The sequence below is a fragment of the Heterocephalus glaber genome, unplaced genomic scaffold (assembly GCF_053883595.1).
Source record: "Heterocephalus glaber isolate CG9 unplaced genomic scaffold, H.glaber_assembly_v1.0 deba00001118, whole genome shotgun sequence".
Taxonomy (NCBI): Eukaryota; Metazoa; Chordata; class Mammalia; order Rodentia; family Bathyergidae; genus Heterocephalus; species Heterocephalus glaber.
The window spans coordinates 3,117,210-3,144,569 of NW_028258196.1; the positions used below are offsets into that span (position 1 = coordinate 3,117,210).

At 40.0% G+C, this 27,360-nt stretch overlaps 1 protein-coding gene across 1 annotated transcript; it reads left to right on the forward strand.

The window, feature by feature from the left end:
- The first annotated feature begins 791 nt into the window (after positions 1-791).
- On the forward strand, positions 792-10,814 carry Dact1 (dishevelled binding antagonist of beta catenin 1). Its single transcript, XM_013067915.3, has 4 exons — positions 792-1,094; positions 4,625-4,757; positions 5,443-5,598; positions 7,988-10,814. The coding sequence occupies exons 1-4, from the start codon at positions 831-833 to the stop codon at positions 9,730-9,732; spliced, it is 2,298 nt and encodes a 765-aa protein (XP_012923369.2). The 5' UTR covers positions 792-830; the 3' UTR covers positions 9,733-10,814.
- Positions 10,815-27,360: the final 16,546 nt, after the last annotated feature.

Sequence of the window (27,360 nt, forward strand, 5' to 3'; positions counted from 1 at the left end):
GCTAGTGGCATTCCAGATCCCGAGCCCACTGACATTCCCCGGGGCCAGTGTCCCAAGCAAGGGCGACCATATCACAAGTGATCCTTCAGTGGCATTTCATAGGTTCCCCCCCGTGGGGGGGAGCTGCAACTTACAATGTACGTGCCTGCCAGCCAGCCGCGATGGAGGCGCACCCCTCTCGCACATACGTGCGCACATATATGTGTATACATGACACTGTATGTTATTCTAGGACTTGCAGCAGGCAGGTTCTGCTAGGAGCTCCATTTCGGGTGTGGTGGTGATACTGCGAGGTTCTGTAACTCCCCCACACAGCCTTTGAGGCGAAACAGGGATTGATTCAGATAGTCTGGTTTCAGACTTCCAGTGAAGAGAGACTAACAATAATTAAAAAAACCCCAAAACCTAAGCTCAACGCGGCCTCTCAGAACCCTCCGGGCAATCTTTACAGTAAGAATTTCCTTTAAAATTCAAACAACAGAACCTGAAGTTTTAGGACGGCATGGTGCTTTGTCTTGCTTGCTTTTACAAAATGGAGTTGCAGCAAAAACAAAACCCACGGAAACTATCCTCGCCGGCGCGAGCGCACCGGGCGGCGGCCCAGCCGCAGGCGCGGAGCTCACGGGGCCGCGGGGAGCAGGCAGCGCGGAGCGCGCGGAGCCAATGAGCGGCTCGGGGCGCAGCCGAGGGGCCCGGCGAGCGCGGGGCGGGCACAGGGCGGGGCGGGGGCGCGGGCGGCCGCGCGTGACGTCGCGCCGGCTGGGCGTTATCAGCGGCGGGCCGGGGGCACCGCGCTCCTCGCGCTGCCGGGCGCTCGTGCCGGCGGGGTCATGAAGCCGAGTTCGGCGGGCGCGGCGCGCGGCGAGAAGGGCGAGGCGGACTCGGAGCGGCAGCGCACCCGCGAGCGGCAGGAGGCCACGCTGGCCGGGTTGGCGGAGCTGGGCTTCTTGCGCCAGCGCCAGGAGCTGCTGGTCCGGGGCGCCCTGCGCGGTGGCACCGCGCCCCGCGCCGGGGAGCTGCCGGGGGAGGCGCCGCGGAGCCGCCTGGAGGAGAAGTTCCTGGAGGAGAACATCTTGCTGCTGCGGAAGCAGCTGGTATGTCGCGCCGCCGGGGCCAGGCAGGTGGGCTGGGGCGCGGGGGCCGCCCGGGGCCGGGGAGCGCTAGCTTCCCCGAGAGCGCCCGAGCCCGAGGGCAGCGCCCACGCGTGCCTGCGTGTGCCCGCTTTGTGCCGCGCGGAGTACGGGCCGGCGGCCGCTCCGGGGGCGCTGGCGCCCTCTGTCCCCCTCGCAGGCGAGCGCCCGCCTCCCCGCAGGGCCCCGCGACCCCGTCCCGGCGCCGTTTTCCTCCAGGTCTCTGCCTTCCTCTCCTCTCTCTGGGAGGGACGAAAGCGGGGAGGGGGCTCGCGGCGGCCGCACTGTCCGAGCCGACTTTGAGGACGGCCCTCGCGGCGCTCCCTGTACGCCCCCCGCCCTGGTGGGCTGCAGAGGGAGCCCTTTGTACCGGGCGGAAGGTGCGACCGCCCGGGGCAGCCTGGCGGGGGACGCTCCCGGCTTCTGTACTTCATAGATTCTGCGGGCTCTGATGGGCGGAGGACGCGGGAGAAGAGACCCTGCTTTCAGGAGCGCTGGTCTCGCTGGGGTTCCGTCAGCGACTCGGACCTTCTGTGCAGACTTCCTTATGGGGAAGCTGAAGGACCCTGGATCTTGATGTACCAAGAACAGCGCTTGACCCCACCTCGGAATAATGGCGCCAGCTTTACTTCAGGAACCTCAAAATGTAGTTTTGGAAACAGCAGAAAGATCCTTATCTGACTGTGTGATGTTATCTTGAAACTAGACACACGCTAGATGATGGCCCCCTTAGAATAAAGTAGAGATGCCATGTGGTTATTTGTCATGTGTTTTCCTGGGCTAGTTCTTTCCAGATGATTAATGTTTTTGAGCATCAAAGTCCTTTTTCTTGTTTGATTTTTTTTTTCTGAAGAAATTAAAATTTTAGCACACAAGCATGTGGTTTACGTCAGCTTTTTAAATCAAAGGAGGAGTAGATACTCATATGCATCTGTTTTGTAAGGATGTAAGCTGTTGTTTGTTCAGTATGTCTATTTTGGCATTTTACTGTGTTTCTTTGGTAACAGACCAGATTTGTATGTAACATTGATTTGAGCCAATTCTCCCAGACTATGCCTGGACATACACATTTTTTGCCTTGTCTTGTACAACAGCACCTTTTTGTGTTTGTGACTCTTTAAGATTGTGAGAGGCTAGTCCTCATGTCTTTTTGAGGGAAATAAGGCATTGCGTCAGGAGAATTCCAGTCCAGTCAGTGTTTATGGCACTATTTTCATTTGTAGACTTGGCGTTCATGATTTGAACCAGATGCCTTCTGAGTTATTTTGCCTTTACAGTGGTAGGAAGCACTAGGTGGCGGTGTGACTTAGCGCAAGCAATCCCTTACCTTTGGAAACTCGAGCTGAGTTCAAATCTTCAAATCCTGTTAGGCTTTCCCTGGAGGGTTTTGGGTTCTGCCAGTTCACATTATAGTACTTGGCACTAGCTATTAGCATTAGTTTCTCACTTTCAAAGGCCGTAAGACTGACTAAACCCCACAAAACAACTAATAGAAAACAAAGCTCTGCAGGCCGAGACATTTGGCCAGAAAACCTCACCTAAGTAAGATTATAATGTATTGTAGGAAATCTGTTACTCTGACATCGAATTTGAAAGTCTACTGTTAAGTAGTCTTTTTACAGCTGGCTGTATGCCACATGATTTAAAGTCTATGCAGTTTTCTTGCTGTGATCTATAAAAAGTCACATTTGTATATATTAAAACTGAAAACAATTTTTTTTTAAATGAGGAAACTTTCAAATGTGACAAAGTAGAACTAAAAATAGGGCATATCTTGATATTCTTGAAGTTTTTCTTTACTTCAGGTTATGCAGTAAAATTTTAGCTGTGGAAGGATTAGTGAATCTTTTTTTTTCCTTAAATTCTTTTATTGGTACATTTTAGGTATACAATACAGTTAAATTTATCATTGGGAACTTGTACCTGTACATGATGTATCTTGGTTTTTATTTTTTCCCCATTACCTGTGCGCCCTTCACCCCCTCCACCCTTCCCTATTTACAAAGACTTGTTTCCATTTTTTCCTTTTCTCATAATTTTTTCTTTCCCTTCTTTCCTTTCCCCGTCCCCTCTCACTTCCCCTACCCCTTTGAACCTTTTCTTCCTATTTCAGATTATCAGTTACTCATTTTAATCCTTATTTACATTCTCAGTTTCTCACACTAGAGAAACTTTGGTATTTACACGGCGTCCTATTTATTTCACTTAAGAGGATGGCCTCAGTATGTATCCATTTAGCTATAAATGTCTCTAGTTTCTCATTCATTATGGCTGAGTAGAACTCCATTTTATTAAAAAAACACATCTTCTTTTTCTAGTTTCCAGTTGATGGGCACTTGGGATATTTCCAAGCTTTAGCTATTACAAACTGTGCTGCTATAAACATGGGTGCACATATATCGCTGTGGTATGATTCTTTTAAATCTTTTGGGAAGATTCCCAGCAGGGGAATAGCTGGGTCAAATGGGATCTCTAGTCCTAGTTCTTTGAGGTATCTCCATACTGATTTCCACAGTGGTTGCACCAGTCTGCACTCCCACCAACAATGGAGAAGGGTTCCTTTCTCTCCACACCCCTGCCAGCATTTGTTATTGGTTAATTTCTTTTCTTTTTTTTTTTTTTTGGTACCGGGGATCGAACCCACTGAGCTAAATGCCCGGCCCATTATTGGTTAATTTCTTGATAGCAGGCATTCTTTCTGGGGTGAGGTGGAATCTGTGTTGTTTTCATCTGCATCTGGAATGGCCAGTGATTTTGAACATTTTTTCATATGTTTATTTGCTGCTTTTACTTCTTTTGTCTGAGAAATGTCTGCTCATTTCAGATGCCCATTTTTGAATTGGGCCTTTAAATTTAGGGGGTCTGATTTTTTAAAGTTCTTTATAGATTCTAGATAGTAGTCCTTTGTCTGAGGTACAGCTGCTAAATATTTTTTTCCACATTGCAAGTTGTCTCTTAGCTCTGTTGGTGGTTTCTCTTGCAGTGCAGAAGCTTTTTAATAAGATGAGATCCCAGTTGTTGATTCTTTGTGCTAGTTCCCGTGCTGCTGAGGTTTTGTTCATAGTCTTTTCCAATGCCAGTGTCTTCAAGTGTTCTACCCAACTTATCTTCCAGCAAGTTTAGTGTTTCTGTTTTAATATTTAGATCTTTAATCCACTTCGATCTTAGTTTAGTATGTGGGATAGAGATGGGTCTAGTTTTAATCTTTGGCAGGTTGAAATCCAGTTTTTCCAACACCATTTATTAAATAGGCTATCTTTCCTCCAGTGAGGGTGTTTGGCTCCTTTGTCAAAGATGAGGTGGCTGAGTATGTCTGGAATTGTTTCTGCATCTTCTAATCTATTCCACTGATCCTCGGATCTGTTTCTTTGCCAGTACCATGCTTTTGGGTTAGTGAATCTTTTAGATGGATAATTTGAATATTTAGAACAGTCTTTGTGATGTTTGCCATCAGAGTGTGTTCATTTTTCCTTTCCCTGTTTATTCTTAATCAGAATTGTCTGAGGAGAAGAGATGCTGGTTTGTTGAATCAGTTGCAAGAACTCGACAAGCAGATCAGTGACCTGAGACTGGATGTAGAAAAGACATCCGAAGAGCACCTGGAGATGGATAGCCGGCCCAGCTCAGGTGAGTGAGCCAGACTAGATTCTGTACTCATGGGTGGCTCCCTGTGGTTAGCATTTCCAGACCTGCAAATGGCAATGAGCTTTGTTTGTAATGCAGAGAGAATTTTAAAAAGCAGTCTCCTCTTCATTTGCATGAAATAAAGTCAGAGAACAAAATTTTTAATAATGAGATTGATCTGATTGGAGTCTCCTGAGTTTAAAAAAAAAATACAAGTTTCTATTGAGATTTCTGGAAGAGCAGTCCTCCTTTGAAACTTGAGAAACTGTGCTAGAAAATTAGTCACACTTCAACTTCCTGCGGCCACTTCACAAGTTTTTTTTTTTTTTTTTTTAACCATTTGGATCCTTAGGTTTTTTTTTTTTCTTAAAGTTATTCCTTTGGAAACATTTGTAATAGAGACGAGGCTCTTTCAGGTCTACGTTTCTTTCCTACACATAACTTAAAGCTGGGAGGGTCAATGTAAAGGTGAGAGTAACTTTGAAGTTACTCATAGTTATGTGCTCTTTGCCTTTTCATAAAGATTTTTTGAAGTAAAACTGTAAAATCAGGACTCTAAAATTCAGTGAAACATAACTTGCCCCCTTAAACAAAATCACCTACCTAGAGAGTTCACCTGTTTTCCTTTCAAGCATGAATGTGTATGATTCCTTGACACGATCTTAATTCCAGCTGTCTTCATTTGTAGGGTTTTATGAACTGAGTGATGGGGCCTCAGGATCCCTTTCCAATTCCTCTAACTCAGTGTTCAGTGAGTGCTTATCCCGTTGTCATTCCAGCACCTGCTTTTGCAGCCCCCTGGAGGCAACCTTGACTACCTCAGATGGTTGCCCCAAATCTGCAGGTAAGAATTTTTAGCATTGACAGATATGTTAATTGGGATGGGTCAAGGGCCCTCAGTTACCTAGTTTCAATCCCTTTTACTGATGGAAAATAAAATTCATCAGAGCTGGAGTTGGTGCTGTAATTACATCTAGAACCCCCCAGTTTGATCTAAGTGAATGTCAAGAATTACTCTAGTGTTCTTGGGTGCCATTTGGCTTTATGTTCTGAAAGCAGCAAGACAATTTAACCTTAGAAATACCGTCCCAATAATTATAAGTCTTGGGCTCTGTTTCTGATCCTTTGCTGTGAAACTTGTCTACATTTTCTTTTTAGTGCTGGAGATTGAATCTAGGGTCTTATACTAATAAGCATACTAAGAACATGTTCTGCTATTGAGCTACAACCCCCACTACTAAGCAACATCTGTCTCGATTTTCTTTTGAAAACCATTCTGGAACTATTTTCCATTTAAGGCTACAATGCCCATTAAATACGTCCATCAGTGGCCCTTCCATATTTCCCAGAATACTCTACATGATGGGATCCCCCTAGTCCCTATGCCATAATTCTCCACATTGAGCAATGAGCTCCAGGGAGAATTATGAATTGTTAGTGGAAGAGTTTCTGTATCTCTACTATGTGTCATACCATATTGGGTGCTCTCTATACATTTATCTCCTTTGAATTCTCCCGGTAGTTCTGTAGGGTGCAGGTGTTAGCTCTATTTTATGTGTCAAAAAGTGAAGCTAAGTAAGGTCATTTAGAGCTACGTAGCTAGAGTAGCAGAAGCAGGATTCAAGTGCCTGAGGTATAACTGCAAGGTCCATGTTTTTTTTCACCACAAGGAAATTGAGGAATTGTATTCAACTGTTTCATCTAATAGAGGAGGAATTTTGGCTTACAAACCTTTGTTAGAAGCTCATCTGCTAAATGGCAGTTACTACTGAAACTCAGGACTCCTTTGTTCTGTCATACTGTGATTCCTTGGAAGAGCAGAGAAAATAAGATTGGAGGTATTGTAGGTGCTGGCACAAATCAACATACCCCTGGTTTATCTGTATTTTCACTTGGGTATAAGGTTGAATTTTTTGATCCAGGCAAAGCCAACGTAACACTGAGCAGCTGGGGTTGCTAGTTGGTGTCTGTATTTGTACAGTGTGTGTTGTCAGCAGCAGTCATTTGGGGAAGTAGAACTTTGTTATCCAGAGTGTCTGGGACTCAAGTTCATTGGTAATTGCACCCCTTTGCTCTGCAGGTCTGGTTTCAAAGGGGAATTTTATAAACCCATTAAAAAGCACTTTGGTACAGGTTTTCTTTAAAGATACACCCCTAGTTCTCCCAAATGCCACATCTTCACATAATTGAGACAGTTGGGCTGGGCCTTGGAATCTGGCCTGTTTTGTTCAACTCTAAGGAAAAGGGATAAATGAATGGTGAAGTATTAATAAAAGTGACTTTATGTAAGGCAAAGATAGGACTTAGGTGGTTGGGGAGTAGGGATGGGAAAAAATGTTAGAGAGGTTTCCTTGTCTTAGAATAAGCTGTTTGTTGGGGGTTGAACAGGTGGAGACATGGCATTTTTATTTTATTAGTCTTCTCTTTAAAAATCATCTTCTTTGGGTCCAGTGTATTTTTGCCTGAGACTGACAGTTATGGAAGTTCAGACAGCTTTCCCTTAAATAATTAACATACAACCTGGCACAGAGAGGGTTCTCAATTTTGGAATGAATAAACATAATTTTGGAGGGTAAATTAGTGATGAACTCAATTTTTATTTTCTCTGATAAATGAAAGTCATTTAAGAGGATTTGAGATTTATAATATCACTAAAGTAAAAGATCAAAATCATTTAAGAAAGTTCCATTTTATTTTGGTATTTACATTTTTGTGATGTGAAATTTATCCATTAATATTACCACGCAATTAAAAACATCTTAATTCTTTATATTAAAATATGTGGTTTTTTAGTGTAATCATTGAAAATATACTGTGATTATTTAAACTTTATTAATCTTGAAATTTAATCTGTTTCCCTGAACTTTAATTGACAAGTTGTATTTGAATATATGTCATTGGGAATCAGGATCAAAAATGAGGTTCACAGTGTATAGTTTGTTTAAAGTATTTTGAAAGGAAACTAGAAATCGAACGTAGAGGAGAGAGTAGACTAGAGGATGACTCATTTTCCCTTTGGCATTCTCTAATAAGGCATTTGTTTTAATAAAAACTGGCCAAAGAGTCAAGCTGGTGCTATTTAACTCATTTCTTCAGAGTGTACCCCTCTACATGTTTTATGGATCTCGTAGGATGGCTGGAATACTAAAAAGGCTGCTGTGAAGGCCAGGCCTCAGGGGCAATCTGCTGTTTCCCCTCCACACTACAATTTAATTCCCTTGATGTCATTGCAGATGTGAACCCCAAGTACCAGTGTGATCTTGTGTCTAAAAACGGGAATGATGTCTATCGCTATCCCAGTCCACTGCATGCTGTGGCTGTGCAGAGCCCAATGTTTCTCCTTTGTCTGGCGGGCTCCCCACTGAGGGAAGAGGAGCGGCTTGAGAACCATGCCAGTGACATTTGTGTGGGATCAGAACTAGATGTCACCAAGACAGACAGTTCCTTACCATCCCCAAGCAGTCTGTGGCCTGCCTCCCAACCTTCATCCAGTAAGAAAATGGATGGCTACATTCTGAGCCTGGTCCAGAAAAAAACACATCCTGTAAGGACCAACAAACCCAGGACCAGTGTGAACGCAGACCCCACAAAAGGGCTCCTGAGGAATGGGAGCGTGTGTGTCAGGGTTGCTGGCTCCCAGGTTAGCAGTGTGAACCTGAAGAATTCGAAGCTGGTGTGTTTGCCCTCTGGCGGAATGCCCTCTCTGGACAGCGGGTCCTTCTCCCCGCTGAAGCAGCGGGCAAAGGAATTAAAAGCAGAACTGGAAGGCAAGAGGCTGCTAGTTCCCGAGGGCTGCTTGGTAGGGGCCCCCTCTGAGCTCCCAAGCAAGCATCTGCCCAAAAATGCTAAGGTAGCCTCCCAGGAACAGGCTCGGCCTGCCGCTGCGGGGGCAGGAGAGGCCCCTAAAGAAAGTGAGCAGACCTCAGCCGCCTCTCCAAAAGAGAGCCCAGGCCGGACCCCTGGACCCCTGAAAGAGCACAAAGCTGTGCAGCCCCTAAAAAAGATGGCTCAGAAAAGCAGCCTACAGCCCGCCCCAGCTCCTGTTCCTCCCCCATTGCTGCCTGTGGCCTTTGCTGGGGAGGAGAGGCCAGCCTTGGACTTCAAAAGTGAGGGTTCTTCACAAAGCCTTGAGGAAGGACACCTGGTCAAAGCGCAGTTCATCCCAGCCCAGCCGCCGAGCAGCAGGCTTCACCGAGGACACAGGAATGCGGGCGGCTTGCGGAGCTCCACTCTGAGGCACCGCGGTCAGGCTCTCCAGGGACTGGACAGCGGCTTGCCCACGGTCAGGGAGAAAACCCGGGCGGCTGGCAAGAAGTGTCGCTTCCCCGAGGACTTGGATACAAATAAGAAACTCAAGAGAGCCTCTGGCAGGGGCCGGAAGGGCGGGGGCGGGGCCCCCGAGGTTCTTTCCGGCAGGCCCTTGGGCGCCAGTGGCCATAGGGCGGGAAATAAGGCTCAGGGCCATGGACGGGAGGCTGTGGTGGCCAAACCTAAGCACAAACGAACCGATTACCGGCGTTGGAAGTCCTCCGCCGAGATCTCTTACGAAGAAGCCCTGAGGAGGACCCGTAGGGGTCGCCGAGAGCACGTAGGTGTGTACCCTGTACCTGTGCCCTATGCCAGTCCCTATGCTTACGTAGCCAGTGACTCAGAGTACTCGGCTGAGTGTGAGTCCCTCTTCCACTCCACGGTGGTGGACACCAGTGAGGACGAACAGAGCAACTACACCACTAACTGCTTCGGTGACAGTGAGTCCAGTGTGAGTGAGGGTGAGTTCGTGGGCGAGAGCACCACTACCAGCGATTCGGAAGAGAGTGGGGGCTTGATTTGGTCCCCGTTTGTCCAGACTCTCCCAATTCAAACGGTTGCGACCCCAAACCCTACAAAAACCTTTGTCAAAATTAAGGCTTCACACACCCTCAAGAAGAAAATCCTCCGCTTTCGGTCTGGCTCTTTGAAACTGATGACGACAGTATGAGTATCATTGGTGTGCAAAGTGTCTTTCCCCTTAGTTTCTGAAAAAAGGAAAAAAAAGTGATGTCTTAGTTTTTGTGTAACTCTTTCATGAAATGCTATCAAGGTAAAACCAAGGTAAATTATGTTTCTATGTATAGACACTAGTGCCTTTAATGGAAGGTAAAGGATGTATTGCTAGTTAGAAGTAAATATTGAGATTGTAATGGTGATAGTGAAAGAATTTTGTGCTCAGCTGATTTTTATTTTACATTTTTGGAGCATCTGGTAAGGTACAGGTTTCGATCCTCAAGTTTTAATGGGATGAGACATTTTGTTCCAAGGTCAGGTGGATGGAACTTCTAGGACATAACATTTGCTCTTGATTCTTCAGGGCAGTGTGCAAGGGCTTTCCTGTTGAGGGGCATTACATACAGCTGTGTGAAATAGGTACTCGAGGCAGTCATTGTTTTCTACGCCTTTTTATACTATAGTTTACATTTCTCACCTCTTTCTCAAATCTGTTTTCTTAGAATTGTTCTGTTAACTGGACTCATAACTTGTAGATCAGATCCTAAATCCAGAGATAGAATTTGGGCAGAAGCACTGGTATTACCTTCAAGGGATTTACAAAACCTTTTGCCACACTGGGTGCCTAGGCCCTGGTTACAGTAACCTTTTCTTGGGCTGTGTATCCAGCATTTTGGTGCCTTTCTATCCTTCCCTAATTTGTAGCAAATACAATAATTTGTCCCTTGGAGAACTTGCCTTTGGGATAAAATTTTGGTACTCTGGTACAGAGAAATTCAGTCTACATGAAATAACTTTTGGGCATGATTCCAAGCCCAGAATTGCTCACTGAACACTGTGCAACCTAAGCACACTGACCTTATCTGGAAGGGCTTTAAACATTTTTGGGGGGTAAACAGTATTGTGTAAAATTGCTCTTTTTATATCATTATATGCATGTTTTGTGCATGAGTAGTATTTGTTTTGATATTCCTGTTAAATTGCTGTATGATATAAGTGGTATGTGTTTTTATATATATCATTGTGTAAATTTAATATAACACATTATATGCTGTAATAAACAATTTGTTTTACTGCTGTTAAGTTTATTATTTGGGTATAAAACCAGATGTTTACACCTTGTGCTGATTATTGGTGTTATTATTTGTGAGATTTATATTAGATCCAGCATTAGGATGTTATTTGCAATTATTAAGAAAAGTTTTGGGCCAGGGATTTAGCTCAGTGGTTTCGCCACCTGCTACGCAATTGCAAGGATCCGAGTTTGATCCCCGGTACCAAAAAAAAAAAAAGAAAAGTTTTGGTGTTCTTGGAATGGATAGTAAACTAGTTTGGAAAAGCAAACCACTTATTTAGAATGGTAAGTTATATTAAAATTTAAGGTAAACTTGATAGATGTCTTTTAAGGGAGGCATTTCTTTTATTTTTGGTACCAGGGATCGCGGGACCTTGCGCTTGGAAGGCAGGCGGCAGAACCACTGAGCTAAATCCCCGGCCCCTAGGAAGGCATTTCTAAGAAGAATCTCCAGTTTCTTATTATAAAACGTTAAAAAAAATGGATTAGTTGAAATGATGGTACAATAAATACTTGCATAGCCACTGCCTAGATTCAACAGTCATTAACATTTTGCCTTATTTGCTTTAATTGTATGTGTGTATTATGATAAACCGTGCTATTTCATAGGTCAAAGATAGATGCAGTCTTCCCCTCTCCCTACTGCACTCTTCCACATTATTTTAAATTTTAGGTGTAACATTTTATCGCTCAAAGCTTAAGCATGCATTTCCTAGGAGCAAGAAGATTCTGTGATACCACAATATTCTGATCACTCCTAAGAAAATTAATAATTCTTAAGACCAAATATTTATATTCAATTTTTCCAGTAACAAGAATTTTTGTTGTTGAAGTACTGTTGATTGAATCCAGGGCCTGTCACATGGTAGGCAAGCATTCTGCCATTAAGCTGCAGTCCACCTCTTTTTAAAAATTTTGAGATCTCCCTGGTTACCCAGACTGGCCTCAAACTTAACAATTTTGCCTCAGGCCCCTGGATAGCTGGGATGACGGATGAGTACAACTTCACCCAGTAGTTTTAAGCATTATTAAATAGCTTCCCATCTTCCCCCACCCTCAACTAGTATTCAGTCAGTGTTAGCCATTGCAGATCATTAGGTTGTAGGTTTCTAGTCTTTGTAGTCTACAATATTCCCACTTTCAAAAAAAATGGTGCTGGACTTTTTTTTGGGGGGGGGTAGGAAAGTGGCCTTCTAGAAAGGGACCACTCTCTGGCTTTGGTTCTTTCTTTATATTGTGTTTTAACATCTTTTAGCCCCATCATTTCCTGTAGCAGTGTAACTTGGTTGGATTCAGGTTAACATTCCTGGCAAGATTTCACTAGGGATGTTGTGTGCTTCTTTGTGTCACTTGGAGAAATATATCAGGTTGCCCTACTATTATTGAATTTAAGAGTCATCCATTGGTTAAGTTGGTGAACATAAATGTCTAATATAAAAGGTTTTTTTTTTGCAAATGCTTGTATTTGTGGGACATTTTTTAGTATTTATGGATATACTATTCCTCAAACTCCACTTAATGGCTTTAGTTTACATTGTTGACTCTTGCCTGAATTGGTTACTGCTTTGGGGATACAGAATGATACTTTTCTAAGTATCATTCTTTCTATTTTTTTTCACCGATACTCTAAAAAAAGCTTTCCTTATTTTTCTGCCTTTTTGATGTCATGATGCACTCCTGGTTTTTATTTTATTTACCAAATAAAAACATATGTCTTTGTTCCTTTTGATGCTTGACACTTCCCAAAATTTGGCCAATGGGATGATAAATTTTATTAAAGGGAAATTATAGAATCATCCAAATCCAAATCATCCAAATATTTGTGACATATATCCAACTAATTTTTCAAATACTAGATAATCAGGTGCTAAATTTTAATGCACCAAAAATCCTTTATCTGTTTCTTTATTCTGTCTTAGAAGTGTACTTTTTCCCAATACTTTGTATAGCTCATCTCTAGGAAGCCTTTCTTTCATTTTTGGGTCACAGCAAATTATTTCCTTGTGGCTTATAAAGGGCATATCTCAGCAAGACTTTTTTTTTTTGTAAGACATTTCAGATAACTTCAAAATGTTATAGAGTTGCTAGTTTTAATACTCATGTTATATGCAACTAGTAATTTCTCTTTGACTAGAATTTCTTTGATTACTTGACTAAATCTGAGCCTAGTAGAAGGGATGGGATGATCTCATCATTTCTAATGCTGTGATCCAATCTCTTTGAGGCATGGCTATAAAGTTTATTGTGTAAAGCATCTGTGACCTGCAGTCAGTTTTTGAATCATTTCCAAGTTGTTCTCAATGAGCATTATTCTTGGAAGTGGACACTTTCTGAAAATCAGCTTATGTGCAATTACATTTTAAGTGACAATGTCAAAATAAGAGAAGTGTGAAAAACAGGATTTTCAAGGAACCCTGGTTTTATCCTAGTCCATTGCTTGACTTCCCTGCAGCTAGCAGTTGTACTTTACTTGGGAAAATGGGGTTTTTTTGTTCATTATTTTCAATGAAAAAATAGCTGCTATTGTTATAAACAAAAGGCCTCTTTAAGGTATTTTCTTTGTTCTTAAAAATTACAAATGCTTATTGTCAAAAGAAAAAAATGTACCCAGACAATGCACAAATTAACACCCCCCCCAAAAAAAAACCCTCCCTTAATCTTCCCCAAATCCTACTCCAGTAAGTTCGGTGTATTTCCATACTCTACTATATGAACATGGACATATTTTGCACTTTTTCTTTAAAATGAAACCTCAATTTATATGTATTATTTTATAAATTGCATCTTTTATTTCATGAGCCTGTATGGCAGATATTCCCTATTTTAAAAATGGGGTCCTAAATATTTCTTTGCTGAGGAAAAAGCCAGTAGATTTCATAGGTGAATTAAGTTTGTTCTGCTTAGAAATATTCTTATAGCCACAAAGTGTTACCCAAATGTTAACACATATTTTCACATATACTGTCTAGTTTTCTTACGTATTTTTTGTTGTGAGCTCACTTTCAGTGAGGTATTACACAGAGAAATTTTGTATTCTTTTTAAATTTTTAAATTAATTTATCTGCTTAGGAGTTCCCTGACTATACAGATAAATTCAAATTCTAAATCTATGTGAGGGCAGGCTGAGGTTTTGTGTTCTCAGAGGAGACCTTTCCTAAGGCAATCTCCTTTATTTTCACCCTGGCCCAGTAAGTGAACCTCCCCCTCTAACCCTTCACTATGGGTGTAGTCCTTCAGAGACCTAAGGACTGTAGGAAAGCCTCAGTCCTAAATCCTACCCTATGAGGCCTGAGTTCTAGTTCCTGAATGATGCAAAACCAAAGCCCATTGCTTATGGGACCAGCAACCTATTCTGCTTTCAAGGGTAGCACCAGGTATATACTTAATAGGATGTTTACTATAGTTTATCCATCATTTCTAAAGGCTTCACAGTGATAACAGGTTTTCTTGTCCACTCTGGCTGGAAACAAACTACAGAACAACCCATTGCTTTTACCAATAAATTGGATCCTTTGTCCCCTCCCCTTTTTTGTACTTCAGTGAAGTAAAATTGAAGTACAATAAAATGCACATATTTGAAGAATAGAATTTGATCAGTTTTGACGTATGTTTTGACATTTATGTAACTGACACAATCAATATAAAAACATTTCCATTACTCTCATTAGTTTCTTTGAAACCCTTTATAATCCCTGTCTTCTACACTGTTCACCAGACAACTAAAGATATGCTTTCTGTCACTATAGATTATATTTCCTAGAATTCTGTATAAATGAAATTAAAAAGTGCGTACTCTTGCCTGAATTTTTCTGTTCATAATAATGTTCAGATCTATCCATGTTGTTTCATGTTTCAATAGTTTATTCCTTTTTATTGTTGAATTGTAATCCTTTTCCGGATATACAGTTTTTTTGTTTGTTGTGGATTATTTGGGTTATTTCTAGTTTAGGGCTGTTACAAATAAAGCTACTGTGAACATTCACATGCAGGCCTTGTGGTGGCCAATTGTCTTTGTTTCCTTGGGTAAATACTTATCACTGGAATACCTGGGTCTTATCATAGGTGAATGTTTTAAATTATTTAAAAACTGCAGAAATGTTCCAAACTGATTGTACCACTTTACACACTACCAGCAGTGTTTGAAAGTTTTAGTTGTCCTACAACCTTGTCAGAACTCAGCATGCTCAGTCTTTTTTTTTTTTTGGTACTGGGGATCGAACTCGGGACCTTGCGCTTGCAAGGCATGCAGCAGCACCAAATGAGCTAAATCCCTGACCCACGGTTGGTCTTTGTAACTTTAGCCAATCTAATGAATGAGTAGTGGTATTTCCTTGATGACTAACGATATTGAGCATTTTTTTTCATGTACTTACTGTCCATCTGTGTATCTCCTTAGTTGAAGTGTCTGTTAAGATATTTTGTCCATTAAAAAAATTGGGTTGTAGGGGTGGGGATTTAGCTCAGTGGTGCCTCCACCTGCCTTGTAAGCACAAGGTCCTGAGTTTGATCCCTGTACCAAAAAAAAAAAAAAAAAATTGGGGTTGTTTGGCTTCTTATTAAATTGTAGGAGTACTTTATAAATTTTCTGTAAAAGTCCTCTGATATATGTTATGAATATTTTTTCCCAGTCTATAGTTTGCATTTCTTTTTTTGGTACCGGGGATCGAACCGGGGTCCTTGGGCTTGCAGGGTCAGGCGAAGGAACCACTGAGCTAAATCCCCAGCCCTACATTTTACTTTTTTAATGATGCATTATGAAGAAGAACATTTTAAATTTTGGTCATGACCCAATTTTCAATTTTTTCTTCTTTTTTTTTTTCTTAAATTCTTTTATTGGTACATTTTAGGTATACAACACATTTACATTTCTCATTGGGAATTGTACCTTTACATGATGTATTGTGGTTCTTATTTTTTCCCCATTCCCTGCACTCCCTTCACCCCTCCACCCGTCCCTATTTACAAAGACTTTGTTTCCTTTTTTTCCATTTCTCATAATTTTTCCTTTCCCTTCTTTCCTTTCCCCTATCCCTCCCACTTCCCCTACTCCTTTGGACCTTTTCTTCCAATTTCACATTATCAATAATTCATTTTAATCGTTGGTACATTTTAGGTATACAATATAGTGACATTTATAATTGGAAATTTGCACCTTTACATATTCTTTCTTCATTCTTATTTTTCCTACTTCCCCTGCCCTCCCTTCAACCCCTCCATCCCTCCCTATTTACAAAGACTTTGTTTCCATTTTTCCATTTTCTCATATTAATTCTATTCCCTTCTTTCCTTTCCCCTACCCCTCCCACTTCCCCTTCCCCTTTGCCCCTTTTCTTCCTATTTCACATTATCTCTTATACCTTTTAGTCCTTATTTACACTTTCAGTTTCTCACACCAGAGAAACTATTTGGTATTTACGCACGTGTGTCCTATTTATTTCACTTAAGAATATTGCCTCAATGTGCATCCATTTATCTATAAATTTCTCTGTCTCATTTTTGATGGCTGAGTAGTACTCCATTTTATGAAAAAACCAAATCTTCCTTATCCAGTCTCCAGTTGATGGGCATTTGGGCTGCTTCCAAGTTTTAGCTATTACAAATTGTGATGCTATGAACATGGGTGCACATATATCACTGTGGTGTAGGATTCTTTTAATTCTTTTTTTTTTTTTGGTACTGGGGATTGAACTTGGGTCCTTGCGCTTGCACAGCAGGCGGTGAAACCACTGAGCTAAATCCCTGGCCCTATTCTTTTAATTCTTTGGAGGAAGATGGCCAGCAGGGGAATAGCTGGGTCAAATGGGACTTCCAGTCATAGTTCTTCGAGGTATCTCCATACTGATTTCCACAATGGTTGCACCAGTCTACACTCCCACCAGCAGTGGAGCAGGGTTCCTCTTTCCCCACAGCCCCACCAGCATTTGTTATTGGTTGATTTCATGATAGCAGCCATTCTTTCTGGAGTGAGGTGGAATCTCAGTGTTGTTTTCATTTGCATCTCTCAAATGACCAGTGATGTTGAACATTTTTTCATATGTTTATTTGCTATTTCTCCTTCTTTGAGAAATGTCTGTTCATTTCAGATGCCCGTTTTTGGACTGGGTCTTTAAATTTGGGAGGCCTGATTTTTTAAAGTTCTTTATAGATTCTAGATAGTAGACCTTTGTCAGAGGAACAGCAGATGAAAATTTTTCCCCTCATTGTGGGTTGTCTCTTCACACTGCTGGTGGTTTCTCTTGCTGTGCAGAAGCTTTTTAATAAGAAGGGATCCCACTTGTTGATTGTTTGTGCTAGTTCACAGGCAACTGAGGTTTTGTTCATAAAATCTTTTCCTACACCAATGTCTTCAAGATTTCTGCCTAACCTCTGTTCCAGCCGATTCAGCGTTTCTATTTTAATATTTAGATCTTTAATCCATTTCAATTTTAGTTTAGTTCATGGTGAGAGATATAGGTCTAGTTTTAATCTTCGACAAGTTGAAACCCAGCACTATTTATTAAAGAGGCTATCTTTCCTCCAGGGAGAGTGTTTGGCTCCTTTATCAAAGATGAGATGACTGAGTGTGTCTGGAGTTGTTGCTGCATCTTCTCATCTGTTCTACTGGTCCTCAGGTCTGTTTCTTTGCCATTACCATGCTGTTTTTTTTTTTTTTTTTAATCACAGTAGCTTTGTAATATAGTTTCAAGTTGGGTATTGTGATACCCCCTGCCATGTCTCTGTTACCTAGAATTGCTTTTGCTATTCTGGGTGTCTTCATGTTCCAAATTAATTTTTGGATTGTTTTCTCAAGGTCCATGAAGTATGCTGCTGGGATTTCAATTGGGATTGGATTGAATCTATATAGCAGTTTTGGAAGTATGGCCATTTTCACTATGTTGATCCTTCCTACCCAGGAGCTGGGGTTGTCTTTCCATTTTCTGATATCTTCTTCAATCTCTCTTTTCAGAGTGCTATAGTTTTCAGGGAAAAGATCTTTGATTTCTTTCGTTAGATTGATTCCTAGGTATTTCAGTTTTTTGGATGCTATTGTGAAAGGAATTGTTTGCCCTATTTCTGTCTCAGTGAGTCTATGGTTTGTGCAGAGGAAAGCTATTGATTTTTGTGTCTTGACCTTGTATCCAGCTACTTTACTGAATTTGGTTATTAAGTCTAGAAGACTTTTGGTGGCATACTCTGGGTCTTCTATATAGAGTATCATGTCATCTGCAAATAATGACAATTTGACTTCTTCATTTCCTATCTTTATTCCTTTTATTTCCTTCTCTTGTCTAATTGCTATGGTTAATGTTTCCAAAACTATATTAAACAAGAGCGGTGATAGTGGACATCCTTGTCTTGTTCCTGATTTTAGTGTGAAAGATTTCAGTTTTGGACCATTTAGTATGATATTGGCTCTTGTTTTTTCATAGATGGCTTTTATCAGATTGAGGTAGAGACCATCTATTCCAATTTTTTGTAGGGTTTTTATCATAAATGGATGTTGGATTTTGTCAAATGCTCTTTCGGCATCTATGGAGATAATCATATATTTTTTGTCCTTGGCTCTATTGATATAGTGTGCTACATTGATTGATTTGTGTATGTCAAACCGACCTTGCATCCCTCGGATGAATCCACTTGATCAGGGTGTATGATCTTCTCGATAATCTTCTGCATTCTACTTGCCAGTATATTATTAAGGATTTTTGCATCTCTGTTCGTTAGTGAGATTGGCCTATAGTCCTCTTTTTTTCGGTTGGGTTTTTCTTTGCTTTGAGAATCAAGGTGATGCTTGGTTCCAGGAATGAATTCGGGAGTACTGCTTCCCTTTCAATTTCATTGAAGAGATTAAACAGTAGTGACAGTAGTTCCTCTCTAAATGTCTTACAGAATTCAGCAGTGAAGCCATGAGGACCCGGGCTTTTCTTAGTTCGTAAGTTTTTCATTACATTTTCAATTTCATTGATTGATATTGAGTCGTTTAGAATATTTAGGTCTTCTTCCTTCAACTTTGGTAATTCATATGTATCTAGGAATCTGTCCATTTCTTCTGTGTTTTCCATTTTATTGGCATATTGGTTCTGGAAGTAGGTAATGATGATCCTGTGGATTTCTGCTGGGTCCATTTTAATTTCACCCTTTTCATTCCTAATTGCATGGATTTGGGCCTTTTTTTTCTTTTTTCTGATAAGGTTGGCTAAGGGTTTGTCAATTTTGTTTATTCTTTTGAAGAACCAACTCTTGGCTTCATTGATTTTTTTATATCTCTTTTATATCTCTTAGTCCCGTTGCATTGATTTCTGCTCTGATCTTTATAATTTCTTCCTTGCATGAGCTTTGGGTTTGTCCTGTTCTTTTTCTAGAAGCTTGAGGTTCAGCATCAGCTTGTTTAATTGAGCTTGCTCTGTTTTCCTAATATGTGTATTCACTGCTATGAATTTCTCTCATAAGACTGCTTTCATTGTGTCCCATAGATTCCGATATGTTGTATTGGCATTGGCATTTAATTGAAGGAACTGTCTGATTTCTTCTTTAATTTCCTCTGTGACCCATTGGTTATTCAGAAGTGTGTTGTTCAATTTCCATGTGTTTATGAAATTTTTTGAGTTTCTTTTGCTATGGATCTCCAATTTCATCACACTATGGTCTGATGATATGCAGGGGATAACTTCAATTCCTTTGCACTTACTTAAACATATTCTATGAGCAAGTAAGTGCTATATTTTGGAGAAGGTCCCATGTGCAGCTGAAAAGAATGTGTATTCTGATTTTGTGGAGTGGCACACTCTGTAAACATCTGTTAAGTTTATTTGTTCAAGAGTTCAATTGAGTTCTGGAATTTCATTACTAATTTTTTGTCTAGTTGAACTATCTTTTTATGATGGTGGGATATTGAGGTCCCCCACTACAATTGTATTAGTGCATATATGACTTTTCATGTCTGTTAGTATTTGTTTTATATAGCTGGACACACTAGTGTTTGATGCATAGATATTTATGATTGTCATCCCTTCCTGTTGATTGTTCCCTTTACAAAGATGTAGTGTCCTTGTTTGTCTCTCGTAATCAGTGTTGGTTTGAAATCTACTTGATCTGCCAAGCAGATAGCTACTCCTGCTTTTTTTTCGGGTTCCTGTCCCATGGAGTATTGTTTTCCACCCTTTAACTTTCAGTCTATGAGTTTCTTTTTGAATTAAGTGTGTTTCTTGTATGTAGCACATTGTTGGATTTTGCTTCTTGACCCATGCTGCCAGTCTGTTTCTTTTGATTGGTGAATTGAGACCATTAACATTGATGGTTATAATTGAAACGTATTGACTTGTCATTGCCATGACTTTTTCTTTTTGTTGGGTTCTCCCCCCTTTACATTTAATTTCTTGTCATGCCTGATGGGTTCATTCTGCTTTGCTTCCTGGGGTTGTGATCCTCAATGTCTGTTCCTAGGCTATTGTGTAAAATTCTTTGGAGTGCTGGGTTGGTATTCACGAAGTTCCTAAGGTGCTCTTTGTCATGAAAGTATCTTATTTCCCCATCAATTTTGAAAGATAGTTTTGCAGGGTACATCGATATGGGTTGGAGGCTGTTTTCCTTTAGGGCTTGAAATACATCACTCCAAGGTCTTCTTCCTTGAGGGTTTGCATTGAGAAGTCTGCTATGATTCTGATGGGCTTTCCTTTGTATGTGATTTGTTTCTTTTCTCTAACTGCTTGTAGCACTTTGTTCTTCTGTTGGGTTTCTGGAATCTTAACAATTATATGCCTATGTGTAGATTTTTTTTGATCAAGCCTATTTGAAGTTCTATATGCTTCACTTATGTGTAGGTCAAGTTCCTTTCCCCTGCTTGGGAAGTTTTCTGCCATCACTTCTGTGAACATTTTTTTAATGTCATCTGCACTCTCTCCTGTTTCTTCCGTGACTCCAATTATTATGTTATTCTTCTCTACATCGTCTTGCAGCTGCTGGATTGATTTCTTGTGGTTCCTTATAATTTTGAAGCAATTTTTCTTTTCCTGGTCACTAATTACAATCTTATCTTTTTTATCTTAAATTCTATCCTTACATTGGTTCATTCTGCTGTGCAGAGTTTTGATAGAGTTTTTAATCTCCTGGAAATCTGTTTGCATCTGTTTTATGGATTCCATTTGTTTCCTATGTTGGGATTCCATCATGTTCCTCAGCTACTCTCTAGATATATTAATCATGTCTTGCACTATGAGTACAATTTTTGCTATTATCTGAGGAATTATTTCTGATTTCATTTTTACCAGATTCTCTTTTGTTTCCAGTTCAGGGCATCCAGGTGCTGGAATATTAGAGTGTTCCATCTCCTTTCCCTTTGGGTTGCTGTAGGTGATCTGGAAGTCTGTTTTTGAGACTTGTTTATGTTTCTTCTCATTTCAACGGGGGGGGGGAGGGGTGCTGTTGGTGCCCATGCGGCACACCTCCTCTGAGCTGGTAGTGGTGGAATGGCGGCCTGGAAGCCCCTACCTCTGGGCTGGGAGTGGTGGAACGGCAGCCTGGAAGCCACTACCTCTTGGTTGGGAGCAGTGGAACCGTGGCCCGTAAGTCCCTTCCTCTGGGTTGGGAGCAGTGAAAAGGCAGCCCGGAAGCCCCTTCCTCTGGGCTCTTTTCTTTTCTTTTTTTTTTTTGTACTGGGGATCGATCTGAGGTCCTTGGGCTTGCGCAGCAGGTGGCTAAACCACTGAGCTAAATCCCCAGCCCTCTTTTCTTTTTTTTTTTGTTACTGGGGATTGAACTCCAGACCTTGCTCTTGCAAGGCAGGCATCGGAACCACTGAGCTAAATCTCCAGCCCCAATTTTTTCTTTTGTTATTTCTGATTTTGGTGTCCTATCTAGGAAGCCTTTGCCCAATCCAAAGTTGCAAAGATTTCCTCCTATAGAAGTAATGTGGCTTTTTAACATATATGTCAGTCATCTGTTTTGAGTTAATTCTTGTGTCTGATGTGAGGTGATGGTAGAGGTCCAATTTATCCAAACAGCCCGGGGGACAGCACTGTTTGTTGAAATGACTTTCTCTTCCACACTGCCATCTTTGTCAGAAAAGTCAACTTGCATTTTGTATAGGTGTTTATTTCTGCATCCTATTATATTTACCTACATGTCTATTTTTTTAACTGATACCAAACCATCCTGATTTCTGTATCTTTAAGTATTGAAATTCGTTCCTCCAAATTGATTCTTTTCTTTCTTCATTATAATGCCTTTATTCTAGACCCTTTGCATTTCCATATAAATTTTAGAATTAGGTTGTAAATTTCTACTAGGAAAAAAACTCCAGCTTGTTAAAATTTTTATTGGTGTCCTATGGAGTAGAGCTCACTGTAGGCATATTGCTATCATACAGTCGTGTGTCTTAAATCCTTAAGTATGCTATATTTTTCCATTTTTTTAGGTCATCTTCGATTTTCCTTAGTAATGTTTTGTAGTTTTTTGATATGGCAGTCTTGGACATCTTTTGATAGATTTATTCCTATGTATTTTGATTCCATTTTCTGGTGTTTATGTGAAAGCACAATTAATAGTTGTAGATTAACTTGGAGCCCAGTACTTAAGTAAATTTGCTTATTAGCTCTAGTAATTGTTTTGTAGAAGTCATCTTTTGATGCTGTTTTAATGGTTTGGAGATTTTGTCAATTTTTTTCAATTCCTTTGTGTTCTGCAATTATGTATAATTTCAGTCGATCTATCTTCATCTTCTTTTAATCCCTTTTTGTTATCTCCATTCTACCATTGGGCCTATCCAGTGAGTATTTTTTTTTTAAATTTCAAATCTATATTTTTCAGTTCTAAAGTTTCCAAATGACTTTTAAAAAATTTTATATTTCTCTATTGAGAATATCACCTTATTTGAAATGTATTTTCTTTCATCGTGTGGGGGATAGTTATAGTAGCTTCTTTAAACTCTGGTAATTTCAGTTTCAAAGACATTTCAGGATGGCATTTATTGTTTTTCCCTTGAGAATTAATCACATTTAAAATTTTCATTTATTCTATTAAGAAATTGTAGAATGTATTATCCTGAACTCTGTGAGTGCTACATTGGATTGGTTTTGAGTCGTTTTACAATCTTTAGGAGCATATTCATGTGTCAGCTTAGTAGGCAGCCCAGTTGGGCTGTGACTCCTAAGTTCTACCCACCTTCTGATAGTAGTGGCTTAAATGCTGCTTTGGGTCTATCCTGCACCTGCATAGCTCAGGGCCCAGCCCGACCATTCTGCAGGTGGCTCCCATCTCAGGAAACGTAGAGACTTTGCCACGTTGGTGTGTGTCTGTTTCTTGTGTTCCTTGGCTCACATGTAGATAGAGCTTGAGCCTAAGGTTCACACACAGGATCAGGGAATAACTTCTCCAGTTCTTTCCCCTCTGGAATTTCTCCCATTCACGGCACTCCATAGGGGAAACATTTCTTGGCTCATCTGGCCAGAAAGACATGTTTGTATTGGAATTTCAGCTGCAGATAAAGCCATATGGTTCTAAAACTGGAGACTGTCTTCAGGACAAAGCTGCATGAGGAGGAAAAATCCTCCCCCATTTCCCTCAAATCCATATGCTTTTGCTCACTCTCACCATCCTTAGGTAGGTTCCTCCCCACCCCCCTGACTTTGTTAGAGTCTTTAGTTGTCACCAGTAGGAGGGAGAGGTCATGGAGGTCCTCTGGCACACTGCCCTGGCAGAACCACAACACTACTAACCCATTTATTTTCCATATGAGTAGAATCCTAAGGCCCTCTAGAATCCTGCAGAAGAACCAGTCATGTCCTCACCCTTGACCACTCTGGACAGCATGCATAGGCTTTCTGTGTTTTGGTTTTAAAATCTGATGTAAAAGTTGTTAAAAATACAGAACTCCTTCATCAGTGTTTGAAGGAGGGTGTGTAGGATTAGGACAATAACGTTTTACTTTTTTCTAGGTGCAGATCTTTAATTCGGAGGGTAGAAGAGGGCTATGTAGTTATTCATATATAAGTCTTTCTTTTGGGGTTAAGGATAGGTGTATATTGCCTGCAAGGTTGTGTAAAAGTTCCTTTTGTTTCATGAATTCATTTTGTTTGGTTTCAGACTTACCACTCTTATTTACCTCATCATTCTATCTCTGACTATAATGTAAATGCAGCATATAATTATGCTTTTGAAATGGTTATTTACTCCTCGGTCCACAGTGGGGTTTTTTTGGAGCTGTAACAAGCTGTCTGTTAAACATAAGGACTAACAGCATGGAGCCCAGAGCTGATTCAGAGAACTGTTTTAATTTGAGGATCATTGCCCAGGTAAATAACATGTGCTTTGGAACCATTATAGCTGAAGTAGTCAATGAATAATTTACTTTTATACTTAACTATAATAGATGATTATTTCAGTGCTATCAAAGTACAAAACACATCTTTTTTTTTCTTTAAATTCTTTTATTGGTACATTTTAGGTATACAATACATTTACATTTATTATTGGATACTTGTACCTGTTCATGATGTGTATCTTGGTTCTTATTTTTTCCCTATTCCCTGACCTCCCTTCACCCTCTCCACCCTTCCCTATTTACAAAAACACATCTTAATTAGAGGTGTGATTGAAAAATATGGTGTGTGTTTAAATAAAAAAAAATTATTGTGGTAAAAGACACTTTACCATTAATCTCTTTCAGAATACTCTCCCTGTCTTTGAACACATTTATCCCACCATTCTTGCCAGTTTCTGAAGCAGTTCTGGAAGTACTCTTTCATGAGTGAGTTTAGTTAGTCATGTGCTGTCATGACTGCCTTGATGTCCTGAATCCATTCAAAATGTTTACCTTTCCTGGTCATTTGCATTTGGGGAAGAGCTAGAAGTTACAAGGTGGCAGATTTGGTGAATAAGGTGGATGAGTACACACCATAATGTTTGTATGAACCTGGTTTTTCATTGGCTGACATGTGACAGCAGCATTCACCATATTTTTGATCACACCTTGTGTACACACAAAGTACTTCCAGAACTGCTTTAGAAAGTAGCAAGAATGATGGCTAAGAGTATTCAAAGCAAGGTGGACAATTCTGAGGGAGATTAATGGCAATGTGTCTTTTAGTATAATGAGTTACAGAAACAAACATTCACTATTTTTCAATCACCTCTTGTATATAGTTTTTTATATTGTAAAAGGAATATTGTAAGAAGATACTTAGGAGACTATCACTGGGGAGACTAGAAAGTTTCATAGGGAAACTGATGATGGAAAAAAATCAAAATGATCACAGTATGATTTTGGTTTTAGTAATCCTAAAATTTACTTGTCAAATCTTATGCAACATGATTAAGCCTTTGGCTTTGAACAAGGAATCTTCAAGAGCAGCTTTTTCCCATGATATTTTCTTTTAAAATGTATACACCTTTGTAGAAAGAGGCTATTTATACATTTCTAACTGTCTAGTGAGTTTCTGGTATTTTATTCTGAAAATGTAGTACCTTTCTTGAACCAGGAAACTCAAAGGTGTACATTTTTAAGAAATGAGAAAAGCTTTCTTTAAAACTGCAAACAATCTTTTATTATTATATACATACACATGTATATGTGCATTATAGAAAGTAAAAAATCACGATAAAAAATAGGAACATAGAAATAATTTTATTATTCAGTAACGATTCCTGCCAACTATTGTTTATTTTTGAGATCCCTTTCTACATATGTGTATATGTATTTTTATACTGAGAATAAGATCACATGTGCTATGTTACCATTTACTCTTTTTATCTTATGTTTTTATAGTGCTAGGTATCAAACCCAGGGCCTCATGCGTGGTAGGCAAGCTCTCTATCTCTGAGCTGCATCCTCAGCCTGGCCATTTGCTATTTAAAACCTTTTCATATGTATTTTTGTCTTATCTAATACTCAGTCTACAGTCACATTTCCTCAATTGTAGAGCTTTAAAAAACAATGTAAATTAAAAAAATTAATGCAGAAAATTAAATATCAATCATTGATAACTAAAGATGTTATGGTGAATATTTGCTTGAATTTTTTTTTTTTGGTACCAGGGATCAAATTCGGGACCTTGCACTTGCAAGGCAGGCACTGAAACCACTGAGCTAAATCCCCGGCCCTGAATTGACTTTTTGGAGAGATTTCATTGGAGGTCTGGCAGAACTTAGGAATTGGTATTTATAATCGTGTGGTTAGTCTGTCTTATAAATTTGTTTCTTATCATGACTATAAGCATATCAAAATTATAGAGGGGCTGCTTATGCTTTGGTAGATTCAGGGTACCCATTCTGTCAGGAAATTCCTAACGGAATAAAATAAAATAAGGATAAAAATACATATATGAGGGATGTAACAGTACTGTATCTGTAGCTTTATACTTTCTATACCTTCCCAGTAATGTAGCAGTTAGTTATACCGGGCAAGCCAGACCTTTGGAAATGGCCTAGGTAACTGCTGACCATTACAGTGCGTCCCATGAATGAGTTTTGAGTGTTGTCCTCTAAAGGATATTCCAAGTCAAGAAAGAGTTGAAATTCTTTCTAAAGAGACAAAACTAGTCTAAGGGAGGAGCAGTCTTTTTCCAGACTCTTATCAATTGATATTTAGAGGAGAGGATTTAGGAGGCTAAAAACATGGCTTATTGCCCAAGGCACATAGATTTCATTTTTTTAATTCATTAAGTTTATTGGTACAGGGCCGGAGATTTAGCTCAGTGGTTCCGTCATTTGCCTTGCAAGAGCAAGGACCCGAGTTCGATCCCTGGTACCAAAAAAAAAAAAAAAAAGGAAAAAAAAAAGTTTATTGTTACATTTTAGGTATACAATATGATGAGATTCATCATTAGGAATTTGTACCTTTACATGATGCATCTTGGTTCTTATTTTTTCCCCATTCCCCTGCCCTCCCTTCAACCCCTCCACCCCTCCCTATTTACGGAGACTTTTCCATTTTGTTCCTTTTCTCATATTTATTCTTTTCCGTTCTTTCCTTTCTCCTACCCCTCCCACTTCCTCTTCCTCTTTGGACCTTTTCTTCCTATTTCACATTGTCTGTTATACATTTTGATCCTTATTTACACTTTCAGTTTCTCACACCAGAGAAACTATTTGGTATTTACACATGTGTGTCCTATTTATTTCACTTAAGCGTATGGCCTCAGTGTGGATCCATTTAGCTATAAATGTCTCTAGTTTCTCATTCTTTATGGCTAAGCAGTACTACATTTTATACAAAAATACACATCTTTATCCAGTTTCCAGTTGATGGGCAATTGGGCTGTTTCAAAGTTTAGCTGTTATGAACTGTGCTGGTATAAACCTGGGTGTACATATATCGCTGTGGTATCATCCTTTTAATTCTAGATTTCATTCTTAAGAAGCAAATTTCTGGAAGACTAGTACTGTGATATGGATAAATGTGCCTAATTTTCTTTTTGTCCCCCTACTGAAGTTTTTAAACATAAAAAAAATGTAAAACCTATACGTTAAATACAATTTAACAAATAGGAAAAATAAACCATCATTACTTTAACTTCCTAATCAAAAAGTCATTAGCATTTTGGGGTGAAGTATTTTTATGAATATGCCATAGTT

Coding starts and splice junctions, on each gene's coding strand:
- Dact1 (XM_013067915.3), top strand. CDS start 831: ATGAAGCCGAGTTCGGCGGGCGCGGCGCGCGGCGAGAAGGGCGAGGCG. Junction 4,758..5,442: donor GGATAGCCGGCCCAGCTCAG/GTGAGTGAGCCA, acceptor CTTCATTTGTAG/GGTTTTATGAACTGAGTGAT. Junction 5,599..7,987: donor TGGTTGCCCCAAATCTGCAG/GTAAGAATTTTT, acceptor ATGTCATTGCAG/ATGTGAACCCCAAGTACCAG.